Below are 19,127 nucleotides of genomic sequence, written 5' to 3'. Positions count from 1 at the left end.
TAATATTGGACCAAATGCTGATAGGCGGTTAGGACGTCATAATTTCAACTTTAAATCGAAATAACTCAAGTTAGAGAGTAGATACAGAGAAACGGTTTTCACTACTTTAATAAGCGTTTTCAGTACTAGCATTTAAGCCAAAGTTGTTTTTTTAAGTTGCCAATGCCTTTAAAATATACAGCGTGCTCAAAAACTGGCGCACCAACTCAATGGTGTGTGGTAGAGAACTGGTTACTTATAAAGGTAAAAATAGTAAAAAAATTCTTTGTATTAAAGTTATTGATAAATAACGGATTTTAGATAAATGATATGTGGCAACGTTGTCTCTGACAGTTATGATCGCAATAGAATTTGAGCAACAAAAAAAATAAATTATTTTTGAAACGGTTTCCTAGGAACCTAAAAAAATAATGAAAACTAAAGAAGTTAACACAATAAGTTTGTAGCTCCAGATTTTTTATAATATGACTTTAGGAATTTTTTCAACATTTTTCCCGTAATCTACACTTGCTTCTCAATAACTTACCACTGAGTTGGTGCGCCAGTTTTTGAGCACCCTGTATAAATTCCAAACCAATACAGAGTGCTCCAGATTAAGTGTAGGAGACCTGAACCACATAAACTTGAGATCTAATAATAAAATCCAAGGAAAAAATATCCAGAGTCAAACAGTTTTTCAGTTATAAAAATATAAGTTGACCAATCATTTGCAAATTCATTTTGTAGGTGTAATCTGAAAATTCACATTGTTACCGAAGTGACGAACACAACTTAATTTGAGTTTCATAACTATACATATTTATAAAAGTAGGTACGCATTTTGATTTCCAGGGTTTGTGTTAATATTTAGCTGCACGCTAAGGTAAAAGGTCTTGCAATTGGTCAACTTTTTATAAGTCAACAACGGTTTGATCATGGACATTTTTTCTTTGAATATTGTAAGTATTAGATTCCACACGCGAATTTGTACTTCACGACTCGTACACTTAAGCTGAGACACCCTGTATACTAAGAGACTGAAAAGATGCAATGCAAAAATACTTAAAGTAGAACTAAGTGAATGAAAGAGTAAGAAGTTAGAAAACTATAGAACTAACTGGAAAACTGAAGTTATAAGAAAATGAAACCACGAAAAACTAGGAAACACTAAAAAAACATGAGATTGGAAGAGTGGAAGCTTGAGAAACAAAAAATCTCCAGATGTAAAATTACAAGATTACTAAATTGAAAGTACTAAAAGAAATTAGAAATATCTTAGTATGTTCAATATACTAACAAGAAACAACAAGTAAGTTTGTAAAAAATAAAAACTGTGTGAAATATTTACATTTCGAACAAAACAGATTTATGTCGAGGTTCAAGAAAAGCGCTTAGAAATTGGGGTTAAGGAAAGTTTTCCAAGATTTGCTCTCTATTCATCTCTAATAATTAAAAAAAAAAATTTAGGCCCATAACTCAAGCATTTCAAAAATAATATCGCGCTCGATATGGAATCTTATATGCTATGTTAAGAACATTAATTTAATTCGTACGCGAGTAGCACTCTCTCTGTGGGATATAGAAGTAATCTTAATTTGGCCTAGTTATTATAAATTAAACACTATTGATTTTATACAAAAAATTACAATACTATTATTTTTTATTAAAAGCTCTAACAACTTATTTTCCCTGTCTTATGTTTTAACGGAAATTGAAAATATCGTTTGTTGTAAACCAGTAGTTTTTTCTCTTATTTTCCTTGCGATGGAAAATAAGCAAGATAATCGCTTCGAAAAAAAGAAATCCTGACGTCACAACCGTCTCCCATCACTGAACCCTCACAATCACCAAAAACCTGACACATATTTGAATCTTTTTCACACATCTTTCACATAATAAAAACTAACTACTTTTTAGACCTCTTTCTGTTCTAAATTTTATCTTGAACTTCGCGAAAACATCTGAGAAATTTTGTCGAATTTTGATAAACACTGTGAGTGCTACTTAAAAAGTCAAAAACTATTTGACCTTAAAACTGGACCAAATGTTCGATATGACGTTAAAATTTCAACTTTAAATGAAAATAACTTGAGTTAAAGAGCATATACAGAGAAACGGTTTTCACTACTGTAATAAGCGCTTTCAGTACTATTATTTAAGACAAAGTTGTTTTTTAATTTGCCAATGCCTTTAAGCGAGACAATTGTTTCCAGCAATGGAGGCTTTAGAAACATGCATAAACTACTGGGAAGACGCTTTGGCATTGTATAGATCTAGAGATGGAGGTGGTGCCATGGCAGTTTTAGGGCCCGAAGAAGCAAATTTTTGCAAAGATCTTCAACATTTATTGGACGTGGCTATAGAACTACAAGATAAAGCAGAAATGTTGTTTTTGGACCAAAGGTCGGTGTTGTTCAGGCCTGAAAGTGGGACCCATCTTTCAGAAAATGGAATCGATGCTGATTTATCAGGAGGGGAGAGTTTTGCCTCAGCTCAGGATGTTGTAAGTCTCAAAATAAAAACAGAAAAACACTTTTTTTCTGTAAATGTTGTAGGTAGCCGACTTGCGGGAATTTGAGGAATTTTCCGACTACTTCCCCGACTTGGAGCAGTTCCCCTTGTACCAGGCGGCGCTGCGCCACCTCGAAAACGGGGGCATCCCCTGCCGGACGCTACGCACCGAACTGGTGAAATGTGGCTCCGATGGAGAATACCTGGCAAAGCTGCACTGCCTTCGGCTCGCTTTTCAGTATATTTTGCGTGACAGGTCGAATTATATTTGGTTCGCTGACGCCGGCCGCCAAATCCTCGCTGATCTCCTTTTGTACGCCGACCGGGACCCGAAAGACTTCCTCATCGGCTACGAGGAAATGCTCAAGTACATCCAGGACCCAAACAACTGGCGAGAACTCGAGGAGGAGCTCAGCATGAAAGGTAATAAGGTTCATTCTTTTACTTTAAACAATTTTTAAGGTGTTTTCATGCTGGAGCAATCCACAATCCACACCATAGTTTTAGCACCTTTAGTCGATTTTTTTATAATCTACCGTCAATACCATAAATAGTATTTATAAATACTGTGTAAATAGTAATTGGTAGAATTTTTTACCTGGTAGATTCATTTTAATAATTTCTACAAATTTTTATGTTGTCTTCAAGTATACACATGGAGTTATTTCAACCATTAAAGAATTTAAATTTCAATGACCGTTTCGATTGTCAAATACGGTGTACAAAATGTCAAACACAAAATACAGTTAATGCCCATTTCAGGTCGCAATAGAATTTTGCAACAATTTTTTGGAGTGAAATGGAGCACAAATTGGGAGTTTTTAATAAGTTTTAGTTTAACATAGATTTTTTTTCGTATACAGAAACTTTCAATTTGTACTTTATTTCACTCCAAAAAATTCAAATGCACTGTTGCAAAATTCTACTATGAACTGAAATGGGATATAGTTTCGAAAGTACTTGGACATGAACTTAATTTATTATTGGGAGTTCATTGTTTAAAAAAATGAACTGTACAACTGTACTTACATATTTGTTTGGTCGGTAACATAAAAAGAAAAAATAAATTCCCATTTTTCTGTGTAATAACTGTATAATTTTTCTGTATTCGGAAATAAAATTAACTAGACGCCCTCTGGTGATGACTTTTGAACTATGTCGAAAACAGTAAAGAAATTTTCGTAATGCCACATTTAACTGACATTTAATGAATTGTTCAACAATTTTGCGTGTATAGTGTTAATTATTTACAATAGAAAGAATTACTTTAAAAGTACGTGGTGGTAAATACTAGCGTTGACTTTGGTTCTGTAGTTTTTCGTGGTATAAAGTGTTTATTGTTGGAACTTGAAAGTGGATAAAAAGTGAAAAATATTTAAATTTTGATTACAAAGTGTTATCAAACAGTTGTCTAATTAAAGATTATAAGTAATGGATCACAGCGAACACAAAGTTTGGCTCAAGAAACCAATAAATTAGTGAAGTGTTATGAATTTTAGGTTAGAATTTTCCACTGAAAAAATCATGAAATGCGGTAAATCTGCAAAACTACAATAAAGATTAACAACTGCTGATACATTTAAACGTAAATTATGCCAAAAGGTAGGCTTTTCAATGTCTTTGTAATAATTTTCCAATAAAGAAAGTGAACCAAACAGTCATTCGTTATTCGTGTTTTCCTCGTCATCTCTCATTTGTCAACATAAGTTTCTTGCATCAAAGATGCAATAATCATTCCGCATAGGCAATGTAATAATTGTGAAGCCCCAAAATTCGTACAACGCTCAAAATATCCGAATAAACATTTTCCCTCCATTTATGGTTACTGTTTTTGACCTAGCTCAGTGGCGCCCCCAACGGTAATTTTACTTCCGAATAACAATATAATGTTGTCTTTTGCTTACGCCTGTTGAATTTTTTTTGACATTTAAAACTTACTGAGACGTCATAAAGTTTTTTTTTCGAATATTTACTCAAAAACGGTGACCAGAAAAAAGTATACACGAAAAATGTACACAGGAAAAAGGTTCACAAAAAGCCCACATTCTAAAAGTCCACAGAAAAAAACTCACGAAATAATGCCCACATAGAAAAAAGCCCCGTCCAAAAGCTTACATGGAAAAATTAACTTTTATTTGACTTTCAACTTTATCACTTCACATTGTACCTAATATTGGCAAGTGTGTAATTGTAATTAAAAAGGTGCTGATATACAGTGTGTTCTAAAATGGTTGTTCATCAAGTCGACTGTGGAATTCAAATTCAATGTGTCTAAATACATAGAAAAAACTTTCAAAATGCTGTGAAGTAATCCCATTTTTTATTTAGTTTTGTGTTTTTTTAAACTCTTGCGAAAACAATGTTTTTAAGTTTAAAAACGTGTTTAAGCGTCCGAAAAAGCAAAAATAAAACTATTGTCGATCCTGGTCAATGATTTTTTGGGTAATTTTTATCAAAATTGTCCTTAATCTTAAATAATTCCGTTTTCAATAAGAAACGTGCTAATACAACGGAAAAATCATATTATTACCGATCCAATAATTTATAGATTTTTCAGGTCGATTCAGCGAAATTTTGCGATTTTGTCTCGATAAACGGTGGAAAATGCAAAAATTGCTTCTGTTTTGAATAATTTTAAAGAAATTTCGGTTAACTTTTTTTGAAATCTTACTACACAATTGCATTTGAATGAAAATAGGTTAAATTAAATATCAATATCAAATCAAATAACAATCAAAATAGGTTACTTTTCGATCTAGTTTAAGTATTCTTTATTTGGGCTTATTTTTGGAAAGTTTTGTATTTCTGTAAAACAAGATAAAAGGTTGGAGATAGCATATAATTTTATTATTAATTAATATGAAATTTCTCACCGAATTTTGCAAAATCTTTTATTCAACTCATTAGGTCAACTGATGACGTGTTCCTATTGATGACGTGTTTTTTTAACTCGGCTTTGCCTCGATAAGAAATCTTACGTCTAGAATGGAAAAAATTCACTACTCTTATTTTGTTGGACAAATGCAATGTGTTTTTGAATGATTTTCATCCAATTGTTTATGTAAAATCAGAAATGCCGCTTTATAGAATTTCTGACAGACACCAAATATTACTATTCTCTTCTTAAGTCTCCAAATCAGAAATAAGCTTCAACAATAAAAGTGTTTTCTTGCACAGTCTAACAATTTAGTTCCATTTTTACGAAATTTTTAAAATTAATTAATTGACAATTTGTAAATTTTCAAAGTTAACTAGATGGGAATTATTTAAAAACACATTGTACTATTGACTTCTAAAAAATATTGAAAATTTTTATAGTTTATAGTATCTTATCGTTCCAATTTAACAAAGCATCGCTTAAGCGGTCAAAAACAGCAAAAACACTATTTTCGACACAATTCTATGATTTTTCAATCTATCAATGAAAATTGAAACCTAATTAAATACAAGTTACTGTAGACTCTTGTTTATTTAGAACTTCTTCATGTCCTATTTTTAAATTTCATAATTTTTGAGAAAAGTAGCAGAATAACAATTCAGCAAACAATTGCACGGTTACACTTTTGATTGTTCTAATTGACTTTTTTCTTGAATAGAAAACATTGATTCTAAAACTTTTTTATTGTGATTCGAATGATTATAAATTCCAGGGACTGGTTTTTTCCAGTAAATTAATTTTTTGTTAGCTTTTCTCTCTTGAGCTTTATGACAGTTGTTTTTCTCTAAGTGCATTTTCTAAGTGAGTTTTTTTTTTCTGTTTGGGCTTATTTCTGTGTAAGCTTTTTCTGTGTGGGTATTTACATATCATGTGTAATTTTTTCTTGTGTGCATTTTTCGTGTGGGCTTATTTCATGGGTTCGCCAAAAATAAGACTTTGCCCTAAATGTAGTACCGAACTACAAGACTAATACATCATGTACATGACAGCATCCATTACCTTAGAAGTACCTAGTGTTGCGAAATGTCAGGAACTGAAATAGTTAGCCTTAATGAGCATAAGCTAAAACTGTTTTTATTGTATCAAAAATCGCTTCTAATTATATTATTATTAAAAGGGGTGAAGGCCTTGACGTTTTACGACGTGGTGATGGACTACATCCTCATGGACGCTTTCGAGGACTTGGATTCGCCGCCGTCGTCGGTGACGGCAGTTGTGCAAAACCGTTGGTTGTCGAATGGTTTCAAGGAGACGGCGTTAACCACCGCCGTGTGGTCGGTGCTGAAGGCCAAAAGAAGGATGTTGAAGTTTCCAACAGGGTTTATGGCCCATTTCTATTCGATTTCTGAGCAGCTTTCACCTCTTTTAGCGTGGGGCTTTTTGGGGCCCGACGAACTACTCAGGGATACTTGTGTTTTCTTCAAGGACCAAGTCATGGGGTTTCTTGTTGATATTTTTAATTTTCAAACGTGTAGGTATACGAATGTGGAAGAGTTGGCTGCAGATGTTGTGCAAAATCTCAAAATTAGGATTGAAAATATTAGCCAGAGATTAAGTGCCCAGTCGTGAACGAGTTTTAGAGTCAAACTCAAATAATAAATCGGTCGTTTTGACGGACGAATGTAGATATATTCGCAGAATGTGCAGTAGACTTGAGTCCACTTATGTAAGTTTTAAAGAGGAAATTTGATAACATTAGGTGTACATTCCTAACAATTATTTGGAGTTTAGAAATTGTAACTAAAATCCTGATTATGTGCTGTTACACGTATGTGTATTAAGAACATTTTTATGTCCAAACTGTTCTTGGAACTTGTATCGTTTGATGCCAATACTTTTCGTGAATAAATGGAGAAATTATAATTTAACTGCGTTTTTTTAACCCGTAATCACTTTCGGGATAATTACGGAAATACATATAATAATGAAAAGTAGAGTTTTTGTGCATTTTTAGATAAAATTTAATTTTCAAATTCAAAGCATTGTTGCTTGTTCTTCCACCTAGAGGGCGACTTCTGAAACGATAAAAGTTTTCTCTTTTATCAACTGTGAGACGTCAAAAAAACATCAAAACATAACCTAAAAAATGTGCACATTTTACAAGTAATTGCTTAGTTTTCTTTATTCACGTTTATTTACGCAAGCTAAATGGATGCTGAAACAATAAACGTTTCAAAACCATTTGAAATAGAGTCACAACTCGACCTGAAAAAGGACGATAGGAACACCAACTCTGCAGTCAAGCACAAGAAACAGTCGGAAAATGAGGCTTTGTATCAAACACAGTATGAAAATACTCTTGATCCTGATTGCATTTTGCAAATAAATAAACGCTTAATTCGAGTTGAGTATCCCGGGGAAGTGAAAAATGTCAATAAGGCGTTGGAGACTTTGGGAGGAATAGAACACATTGAAACGGTACTTTCTTGTATTTTGTATTTTTCATTTTGTATGTGCGTTTTTAGAGTGTGGCTGATCATGGACGTAAACTAGAATTACACTTTCACCCCGAAAACAAGTACAATAAAGGCTGTGTTGCGGATAAGGATTTTAAACCAGGAATTTTAATCAAAGTGAAAAAGAAGTTCCTACAACCTGAACCACCATCAGATGACATTAGTTACGATGTGGAAGGGGTTTCTGTGATAAACTTCAGCTTCAACAGTGCGTAATTCAGTTAATTTATTCAAGAGTTTAAAGTATAATTTTAGGGCTTTGTGACTTCCAGTACTTACCTCTAGTGTCAAAAGAACATGAAACCAAGTCGTCTAAAACAGAGTACATTTATGAGAAAATTGTTCCACATGAATTGCCAACTTCTGAATGGCTTGAGTACTTTTCTCTATATTTGCAAAGTTTTTTTATTTAATTTCGTTTTTTAGAAGCGAAGAGGCACAAAATATGGAACAGTTTTTACTTCCAGTTCAGTTTTCACCTTACGACAGTTCTCAAAAAAAACTGAATGTCGAAAGTGATAAAAACGACCCTAAATTGAAACTCAAGGGCCTTACTTGTGCCGAATCTAAAGTCAGTTCAAAGGAGCAGAAAAATGTTTGCAGGATATTCGGGAAAAATAGGCAACAAACGTCAATTTTTGTTACTTTTCAAGACAAGGAAATACCGACGGGGCCCTTAGAAAGCGCTTTGAAACTTCTGAAGCACAGGAATTTGGAAGAACGCATTGAGAGGGTCAAACAAGTAAGTGTTAAAAGCCGATATCATTAACAAATTTAATTCTTCATTTAAATTTAATGTCGACTTCACCTCAAATATTCAGTACATTTAAAAATCAATGCTCCTTCTAAGTTTGAAGCCACTTTTTTGCTCATAACGTAATTAATTCTCCATTTAAATAATTATGTAAAAAACGACAAACGAAACCTAATTTTAAGTAAGTTCGCCATGTAAAAAACCGAAAAATACAAAAGTACTTCCAAATTTACGAGTTACATGTTTTTAGATTTAGAACTGCAAAAAATAATAAAGGACGAGGAAGTTCTAAAAAAATTAATTACAGAACATTTTGTTAAATTTTTCAACATTTTTTTAAATTTTATTTAAAATTCCAGAAGCTTTATTTTTATGTTCTCAAATCCCACAGATTTTTTCTTCTGTGAGATGGCAGTTATTTTTATTAACTTATTTTTTAGTTCTCCCTCTAATAAGTGAATTAATTAATTATTTCTCCAATAAATTTATGTCAAAACATAGTTGAAAGTAGCAGTTGGTCTTACATTGAGAAGAAATTACTTCAAAATTTTCGAGTTCGATTTTTCCAAAGATTTAGAACTGCAAAAAGTATAGAAGATTAATGAAGAGGATAATTTAAAGAAAGAAGTTTTTTTTTGTGAAGAAGCTTAAATGTTAATGTTTAAAAAAATGTTCTTTATTTTCTATTTCCAATACGAGAAGCTTTATTTTTTAATGTTCTCAATATCCCGCAATTTTTTTCTGGGAGATGACACTGTTCTAACTTATTTTTTTAGTTCTTTCTCTCTAACATCCGTTTTTTTTGTATTTTTTAATTTTTAAATAGCTTTAATCGCAGGTACCAAATCTTTGCTTTAAAATAGTTCTCAAACTATCTGGGGCTTAAATTAAATGAAAAATGTGTAAGTATACAACTATATACAACATGTAGATTAAATTCAATTATACCCTGTCTTACCTTTTCAGATATAATTTTATCAGTTATCTTGCATTCGATAAGATATTTCTTCAGGCAGTAAAAGCCATTTCTCTTTAAAAAAATGCTTCCACGATTCTTTTTCTACGTGTCCTTCGTTACACCAAACTTTAAGAACAGTTTTTAGTGCCGATTTCATACACACACCGCTAATGCTAATACATTAACTAACTGGACATTAAACTTAAAGGAGACATTAAAATGTTCGTTAACTTATTGCATTTTATAATAAAATCTTGCACAGCATCAACTAACTAACGGACCATTAGATATAAATTATGTTGAGTTGGCCAAGGTGTCTGTTTGTAAAACTGTGAAAAGATTAGTGTATCGTAGATGCATGCCTGCATATAATGTAGAACAAGCAATTTTTTCAAAGAGAAAGAATTAAGAGGTTATTATTGTTCGAAGAAATATTTTATCGAATGTAAGACGACTAATAAAATTAATTTATTTGAAAAGCTCAGACAAGGTAAAGGTAAGAAAAAGTAAGGGTATGGAGGAGCCGATTAAAACCAAATTCGACAATTTGAAAAACGAAGACGCACAATTGAATAGGAATGTTGTGATTAGTGCCATATATCTTACAAAAAATTGCAAGCTACTGAGAACACCAGAAAAATTATGCTTCTGGAATTGGAGAAAAAATTAAAGAATAATTAGTAACACAAAGCAAAGTGCCCTCTGTAATCAGTTGTTTTTTCTAGCATTAGCATTTGCGTTTTCATCAAAGTAATCTCAGTTCTCGAAATGATTCTCTTCTTTAACTATTGTATATTTCATGCAATTATAAATCTTTGAAAAAAAATTCGTTTTGGAAGTAATTTATTTTCAAAATTTCAATCTTCTTTCGTCTTCATTTTCAATTACGTTTCGCTCATTTATGTTGATTTTCAAATTTTTTACGTACTTTAATAGAGAATTAAATACGTTATTAGTGGGCGCAAATTTTGGCTTTAAACTTGGAGGTATTAATTTCAAATGTACAATTAAAGTGATTATAAAACAGTTTTGAGTTAAATTCAAATGAAGAATTAAATTTGTTTGTGAAATCGGCCTTAATTATTTTCTGGATTAAATATTAATTACACAAATTAGTTGTTTGAGGAGAGGCCCATCTGGACGAAGGCCGCCATTCGATACAACACAGGTCTCTCAGACGAACATTCCAAAATAATTCTCCCAGTCGTTGCTTATTATTTTAGCAACGGCCCTTGGCGAATTTCCTGGGTCAAATTCGGTTACGACCCTCGAAAGGACCCAAAAGCGCGAATATACCAAACACTAGACTACAGAATACGAACAGCAGGTAACAAAACAACTTAGCCTTACCTTCCTCAAAAATAAAAAGAATATTTCAGAAAGTACAAAATTAAAAGTTACGGCAAAAAGGAATTATGCCGGAAAAACGTCCGATTTTTTGGGCTCTACCAACGTTAAGAAAATATCCCTGAAACACGACATGTCGGCAAAGCCCAAAATGGAACTAGATGAGAGATACTACGTTTTAAGACCGTTAACAATCCCACCTGCGAGACAAATGTTCTATCAATTGTGTGACTTGATCCTACCGCAAATTCAAGAAAAAATTTCGAGGTTGCCCAAGTGTTCGGGTGGTTATTGCGATTCCAAAAACGGTTGGTTGCCTGATAATTTTATCAGGGATTGCCGCAAAATCGTCAATGATCACGTGTTGGAAGCCGTCCAGAGGGAGTTACTTGAAGATAAAAAGTTTCTCCAGGAAAAAACATCAAAGGAAAAGGAGCGCAAAAAGGAAAGTGGGTCAAATCTGGACTATTACAACCAAATGTTGAGCAATATTAAGAAAGGGATTTACAAAAATGTGGGGCTCCAGCCGGCTTACGTCCCCAAAGATTTTGATCCAGGCCCGTCTAGTGAACTGATCAGTTTGTCAAGTGACGAAGAAAACGAACTAACCGTCGGCGAAATAATCCAAAGTTCGATCCCTGAAAAAGTGGACGAAGGCGAAGAGGAGGAACAGTCCATCAGCGAGTCGTCAGACGAAGCGGAAATTGACATGGAAGCGGTGCAGGAAATTAACGAAATGATTTCGCAATTCAATGTAAAAATGTAACACAATTTCGATTCTTTCTGTATTTCTTCTTATAAAAGATCAATTATTGTACCTAATGTGTTTTTGTAAAAAATACCTAACTCGACCTAGTGCTTAAAACCTATAAATAAAATTTACATCAATTTTTCCATAAAAAAGACAAACAAAATGTGACAAGGATCCGAATTTACATTTGGGGTAACTGATCGATTGGCGTTGCGAATTTGAAATCTTCTGGAAATAGTTTCACAGCGTGGGGGTACATCAACTTGTAGGACTGGCGAATGGTGACGTCGGCCACCCCCGCGATGTCGCCGATTTCCTTCTGACTTCGTTTGTCTTCCGAAGCCTGAAAATTTTTTATTTATTGAACAATGTTTTATAATTTGTATTGTGATGTTTTTTTTACATTTTCCCTATGATTTGAAAAGTTATGTAATAATATAACTGTTTTAGAAAGCATTTTATTCATGCAAGAATGAAATCATGACGTTTTGGATTCAAGAACATGATAAAACTCTTATGTTCCTCTTCATTTGCGAAAAGACTCAAGCTTTAGCTCAAAAATGTATTGAAACGCTTGAAAAATCTACATAACATGGGACTTTTCTCTGCTTATTATATTGCATGAAACAATTAAGTTTCAAAGAGAAACAAACACAAAATTCTTAAAAACGCAAATATTAACGTTATTTTTAACATATGTATTTTAGTGATTATCAGTTAAGTTTTGACAAAATTTGGGATACATTTTTTGAACAAAAAATCTGGAAAAATGTAATAATGTTGTTATTTTCGACATTATTTAGTGATTTTCCTTTCGTAACTAAAACCTAGAAAATGTTTTCAAATGCTCGAAAAAGACTTGAAGAATGGAAATAACTTTTGTTTTTTGTCGTCTTATTTGTTTCAAAATTTGGGGGAAACAATTGAGTTTTTGGCCTAAAAATGTTGAAATCTTTTGAAAATAGTAATGAACTACTGCTTTTTCTAACTACAGACTGATCCAGAAATACTGAGTCTGTTGGCAACACATTTGAAAGTATTTGTACTCGTAATTTGTAACATTGCAACCGAGTTCGATTTTTCTTGACAATTATTTCACGTACAACCCCACAAGAATGTTAAATTGTTGTTAACTGGAAGCGTACTTAAAAATTTATGTCTAGTGTTACCCAACAGACTCAGTATTTCTGGATCAGTATGTATATTTATTTTAAGGAAATTTTGCGAAACTTGTTAGAAGTTCTCATAGAAACAAATGCAAAATGCAAAAGTTTAAAAAAACATCACTTTTTGCCTACTTTTTTTACCAGTTTCTTAAAACTATTAAACTTCCGTTAAACTTTATCGCTCCGTTGCTTTACTAATAAAATAAGGTATAATGCTTATTTGATTGGTGATTGGTGTTGCAATGTTTTAACTGCGGTTGATTTAATTTATCTCTCCATTAAAAATCTTACTAGAAGCAAGCCCTTAGTGATTTTTTTGGGTTAGTTTGACAGACTTGTAAAAACTCCAAAACATACTAAGACGCTGATGTGTAAATAACAGTTTCGAAGTAAATCAGTGATTGTTCGGTTTTTAAAAAAAACACGTAATAATTACGGTGTTAGACAAACAAAAGTACTAAAGCGTTATACAAGACAAAAGATATCATTTTTGATTTCGTCTTAATTCATATATGATGTGGGTAAATAGATGCGCTTATAATCGCTCAAAAAAATTTGGATAACTGAAAACCTCGTTCTGCAACTTGCGACGTGACTTAAAAAATTGAAGGTTTCAGTTGACAATTCTGAATATTTTTTTTAAATAATGTCGTTATATCCGGTTTCTAATCTACACAAAAAACTACAGTACTACAACCTTTAATTTAACAATATTTAATGGTTAAGAACAATCAAACAATCTTCTTAGGTTGAAACTCGTAGATTAAACTTTTATCAAACAAACTGCTACCAAAAATACTTTCAAATCTCGCTTACAAAAAACTCAGTCATTCTGGATCATTTTAAATAAATTAGGCAACTTGGTCATCCTTTTTATTCTTTTCTAATTACGAAAGGAGATACTATTCACAATTTTATTATGCATAAATAAATATTTTTTATGGATTGACAGGTTATAACAAAAAAAAGTCCAAAATTTGATTTGTAAATACATAAGACATTCCAATGGGTTATTCCTATTTTTATCAGATAATAAAGATAAAAGTCTTTCTCCACCAAAATGGGGCAGTATTGTAAATCAGATATCTTTTTTATCTGATGAAAATGGAAATATAAACCATTGAAATGTTATTTGTATTTTATTTTAAGAGAATACGGGTCTGTAAATAAGTAAAATTATTTCTATAAAAGTTGAATTTAAAACGGAATTGTGATTAAATGTTATACTTTCTTCTCCCGAAATTAAAAAAATCAGTACATTAAATTAATTAATTAGTAAAAAAGTGGAGTCAGGGCCTGAATTTTAGAAATTACTCTCTTACCTGTGACGCCATGTAAATAGCAGCTGCAGCTACAGAAATCGGCGATCTCCCTGGAACAATATCCAACTCCACCGCCTTCCTTGCAATATGCGTAGCCGCCCTTTGCACCATATTCGGCAAACCAAGGTTCGAGCAAAACCTCGACATAAAATCACCAGTGGTAATGAGATCCACTGAAGTTTCAAGCGCTTTCAAAATCAATTTAAAACATCTTCCAATCTCTCGTTTACTAATTTTACTGACGGCGCAGATTTCTTTGAACGTTCGAGGGACGCCCTCTTGCCGACAAGCTATGTAAAGACACGCCGACGCTATGGCGTCGTTAGAGCGTCCTTTCAAGTTACGTCCATCATGCACTTGTTTGAACAAGTTATTAGCACGGTCTACTATAGTCCTTGGAAGATTAATGCGATCCGCCATTCCGTTGATTTCACGAAAAGCGTTGATCAAAGCGCGGTCGGAACTGCTCATGGTTTTACGGTTCTGGTAGCGCGCGACACCGAAACTATCAAAGGAGGCGTCCCCTGGAAAAAAATTAAAAGACAAACTGTGATAAGTTTTGTTGTCCAGTCAAAATAAATAAATCAAAATTTTGGGAAAAAGCTTGCATCTTTCTATACATATAAGTTAAAAACGTTTTGAAAATCAAAAACAAAGTATGTTTTAGCAGCCATTCCATTTTAACGGACGGGACACTTCACATGGTTTCTATTTCATTTTCAGTTTTTATGAACAGTATCAGTAAAAGTGAATTTTTATTTATAGGAACTTAGTACCAGTTAAACGGTTTGCAACCTACATAGGAGCCACATTTGTAAAAATTCAAATATGGACAGGAAAAAGAAACACAAATTGATGACGGACGGGACACAGAAAAGACCTCACATTTTTTTCGTTGAGCAATCATTATACAATTCTGTTAATTTAAAGTGCACTAATTCCAACAATTATCTTTGAAGTTAAAGGTGAATCTTTTGAAACCACGAAAACGAACAACAAGGTAATATGTTACAACTTCTAATTAATTTACTTTTTGTTTACACATATGGGGTAAAAAAATCTTGTGCATGCAAATAACTTTAAAAGTTATTCACACAGGTTTTACTTTATTGAAAGACTTTAACAATGACAAAATTAGCCAGTAGAAATTAAAAATTATTGGATGTGTTTCCCATCGTAAGAAATAAGAGCAACATTTATACAGAGTGTTCCGTTTTTATTGTTACGAATTTAAACAGATGATAGAACATTCAATTTTAAGACAAACGTTTCCTATAAACATGTATTGATAAGTACTTCGTAAGAAACCTACCCTACACACTCTGAAAAGGGTGCTCCCTCTATTAGTGGATTTTTCCCAATATTTCAAAAACTATTACAGATATCGAAATGATTCGTGACCAAAAGCTGATATGAAGTACAGTAATGTTTGAATAATTCGAACAGAAAATTTGCAGATTGCAAATAATATCAATAATCCCAACACGCGTTCGGTTTACAGTTACCTTACATAACCAAATAACCATGCAAATACATATCCCTACCACAAAAATTATACTCAGTGGCTATAAACACCGTTAAGTGTTTCAAAATAAAAAAATACAAAATTAAAATGTATTGCAAACAACTATCAAGAATTAAAATCAACATGTGGTATTTCGGATTACGAAATTCAAACGTTCGGATTGTAGGTACAATAAATACCGTTCGGGTTATTAGAGGGGGCTTGTTTAATTTTAACAGTTAAAAATCAAAATTTTCCCAATTTTTTTAAACTTCAAACCGATCACAAGAGGCAAGTATCCTGGTCAGCAATATTGCCAGTTAATAATCAAGAGTTGTCTAAATATTACTGGAATAGCTTCATTCCATTTCTATTCAATAGAGGTTTGTCTTATACAACAAAAAAACTTTCTTGCATCTCAAAAATTTCGATACACAAATATGCAACGTTACAAGAAAATGTATTTTTTTCGGGTTCCCTTTATAAATATTCAACTAAGTAACTACGTAAACATCCACATTAATTGAAAATTTTGTGAAAAAAAATTCTAGCTTTATCAAAAAGGAAGACACGAGGTTGTAAACTCAAGATTTGTCCAGTTTTAGGTTTGTGTAATTTTTTCGCTAAAACGTCTTTTTCATAATGAAAACAATTTCCAATACAAAAACGACCTTCGGATTACAACGCAGCAGAAAATTTTGCAAAATAATCAAATGTTTATAGTCACTTTTTAAAATTGTACAGATCATCCCTTTATATTTATTGCAACCACCCTAAACTCTGTTTATTTGAATAATGTCAAAAAATTCGGCAGAATATTAATATATAGAATTTTATGCTTTACAATTCTTATTAAAAACTTTTTTCCAAGTCATCGATTTTTTACAATCATTACGAAACATTTTATTCGTTTATTCGTTTTTTCAATACCTTCTCGTGATTCAAACAAAACGTTTTGAAATACTTCACAGTAGCACAGACAGTAACTTATTTCAAAAAGGTAAGCTTTTCACTAACATTTTAATTTAAAGGCTTATTTGAGTGGAATATTTAAATAAAACAAACCTCGACCGGGGCCTATCATTGTGGTCAGGTCTGAGCCGTTAAGAAGGGGGTTCTCGGGGCCACCAACACGAGAAGGATCGACCCCCGATTTTTCGTTGCTGAAGGTTCTCCATTCAGATCCAACGTCTATTACTCTACAATGATGCAAGCAAATAAACTTATGATGCGTTTTATTGATTTGAATATTACCTGTCACCTACTACTAAACCGCATTCGGAGCAAATCTGATCGCCTGCTCTGTAATCTTCAATAAGGGGGGCATCTGGATGAGAATTACAACAAACCTTATTCGTGTCATACCTGAAATATTATTTGAGGTTAACATCATTATTATTGAAATTGGAATCGTAACAAGTTATTTATGCTAAAATACCTTGAACTACTCGCCATCTTGTACAATTTTGCACTATTTCTTCTCTATTTATTGTTATTATGACAATTTTCAAGTTTTGACAAGTGTGATAGTTAATCGACACTGTACCGATAAAACAGGTTTCAGTCATTCGACTTCCAGTTTATTGGTAAAGCAGATTTCTGTTAAGAACGTACAGTAGCGACCTCAAAAGTAATAAACTGGCGCCAATTTCAAAGCAATATAAGCTGATTTAAAACGTTCGGGAAATCGGAACCATCTCTTGGGTAAGACAGTCACATCCAACTGACAAAACATTGTTTGTGTATTTTTTCACAACATACAGTTCTTCTCGAGTTAGATTTTTAAGTTGAAGTTTTGGCAATATTTTTTTTCAACTACTTCGACCAAGCTCAAAAAACCTTCGTAATGAGCTCGGAACGCAAATTTAATAATTTATTTTAGAATGAAATTATAGATTAGAATGTGATGACTAATTCGCGGTCTCTTATAGAAAGCAGTTGACTTTTTTTCATTAATTATTATATTTTTATGTAGTTTTATCCTTTCGAAGAGTGACTAAGCTTGTATCAAATTCTGTATTGGCTGCCCTAAGTTTTCGATTTTTTAAGAAATGGTGAAACCTGAGTTTCGAACTGTAAAGAAATATTTTTAAAATGTGTTAGGTTCTACATTAGCATAGTTAAAACTGTATTGCAAAGTTTCAATTGAGCCATACAGGTACAGGCCTTAGGAAACACCACGTCGAAAAAAGTTGAAAAGTGCTTCTCCTGCAGAAATAGTCAGAAAAATCCAAAGAACGGTATTGGAAGATTACAAATGAAAGTTGTATAAAATAGTTCAAACCTTGAGGATTTTAAAACACAAACATCATATCTTTTATCAGTTTTTAAGTATGAGAAAAAATTGGCAAAATGGGTGGCATATTGCTCCTTCTTTGAGCACAAAAGCTCACCGAAAAAAATCAGATATTTTCAATGCTTGGAGCTATTTTAACGCAATCCAATGGATTTTATGCGCCAATGTATAACAATTTAGCTTCAGTCTATTACTGGACTTAAAAAATATTACACTGGAAATAAGTATAAAACAAAGTTTGAAGAAATTACAGCTAAAAAAAGTTTTTTTGAAGAGTTACAAGAATCGGTCCACAAGGATAGTATAAAGATTTCGAAACATCAATTGACTATAAGTGCTAATAACTACAAGGAGATTATATTAAAAAGTAAAAAAAATCTCCTTTTTATGGGAGGCTACAAATAAAACATCCCATCTTTATACTAATTGGTCGTATTTTTAGTAAGGTATATAGTTTTGGCTTGGTTTTATACTTTTGCTCTCAGTAGATATTGTAATTATTAATTACTGAAAAATACAATATTAATATTGATTTATAGATACAAAGCTTTGTTAAAATTTATTTCGTATTTAAATGTTATAATAACGCGAATGGACCAATCACATTTGTTCAATATGGTCACGTTAATCACGCAGTTAATTGCGAATTAAACTAATGACACTTCTTTCTGTAAACCGGTCCTTAGAGTTTGTTTCGTGATTTTCTAAATCGTCAAGAGATCTTTGAAGTAAAGTGTTTTTTTAACAAACTGGCTTGTTTGGCGATATCTGGAAACATAATTTAACAGAAAACATTCCAATAATTAAAAAAAAACGAGATTGTTGTGAAAAAAGTAACTTTTCTTAAATATCGTAAGAGCGATTCTCATTGAAAATAATCGAAAAAAATAATCTGAAAAAGTAAATTTTGAACTCTCTGCACCGATTAAAATATAATACACATCATTTTTATTATTGCGATTTCTAGTAAATATTCAAAGAAAATAAACAATTCTATAAAATAAGTAGATTGCACGAAATAAGCCAAAAAATTCCTTTCTGCAAAAACTGACCATTTTTCCATTTTAGTTAAAGAATAAGGATCGGTTTATAGAAGCGTCATTAATTTAATGCGCAATTACATGCGTGATCCTAATCACGTGACC

At 32.3% G+C, this 19,127-nt stretch overlaps 3 protein-coding genes and 1 long non-coding RNA gene across 4 annotated transcripts in view; 2 read left to right on the top strand and 2 right to left on the bottom strand.

The window, feature by feature from the left end:
- Miga (Mitoguardin) overlaps positions 1-7,291 on the top strand; it is a 74,680-nt gene extending 67,389 nt beyond the window's left edge. Inside the window, exons 4-6 of the mRNA XM_964919.4 lie at positions 2,193-2,482; positions 2,535-2,913; positions 6,546-7,291. Of these exons, the coding sequence (XP_970012.2) occupies positions 2,193-2,482; positions 2,535-2,913; positions 6,546-6,997 (1,121 nt within the window). The 3' untranslated portion in view covers positions 6,998-7,291. The remainder of the gene's footprint in view (positions 1-2,192; positions 2,483-2,534; positions 2,914-6,545) is intronic.
- Positions 2,316-4,527, bottom strand: LOC135266405 (uncharacterized). Its single transcript, XR_010334446.1, has 2 exons — positions 3,089-4,527; positions 2,316-3,022 (listed from the first exon to the last, which is right to left on the bottom strand). It is a non-coding gene; the product is annotated as an uncharacterized LOC135266405 (long non-coding RNA).
- Positions 7,292-7,461: 170 nt separating the features above from the next.
- On the top strand, positions 7,462-11,760 carry l(2)37Cd (lethal (2) 37Cd). The gene is made up of 6 exons (XM_001810577.4): positions 7,462-7,846; positions 7,894-8,092; positions 8,140-8,260; positions 8,311-8,626; positions 10,713-10,923; positions 10,976-11,760. The coding sequence occupies exons 1-6, from the start codon at positions 7,577-7,579 to the stop codon at positions 11,707-11,709; spliced, it is 1,851 nt and encodes a 616-aa protein (XP_001810629.1). The 5' UTR covers positions 7,462-7,576; the 3' UTR covers positions 11,710-11,760.
- Positions 11,711-17,273, bottom strand: TfIIB (Transcription factor IIB). The gene is made up of 5 exons (XM_008201101.3): positions 17,125-17,273; positions 16,941-17,051; positions 16,752-16,885; positions 14,183-14,706; positions 11,711-12,037 (listed from the first exon to the last, which is right to left on the bottom strand). The coding sequence occupies exons 1-5, from the start codon at positions 17,139-17,141 to the stop codon at positions 11,876-11,878; spliced, it is 948 nt and encodes a 315-aa protein (XP_008199323.1). The 5' UTR covers positions 17,142-17,273; the 3' UTR covers positions 11,711-11,875.
- Positions 17,274-19,127: the final 1,854 nt, after the last annotated feature.

Source organism: Tribolium castaneum, chromosome 5 (genome assembly GCF_031307605.1).
Source record: "Tribolium castaneum strain GA2 chromosome 5, icTriCast1.1, whole genome shotgun sequence".
In the NCBI taxonomy this organism is placed as follows: Eukaryota; Metazoa; Arthropoda; class Insecta; order Coleoptera; family Tenebrionidae; genus Tribolium; species Tribolium castaneum.
This window is presented reverse-complemented; position numbering and strand designations above follow the sequence as displayed.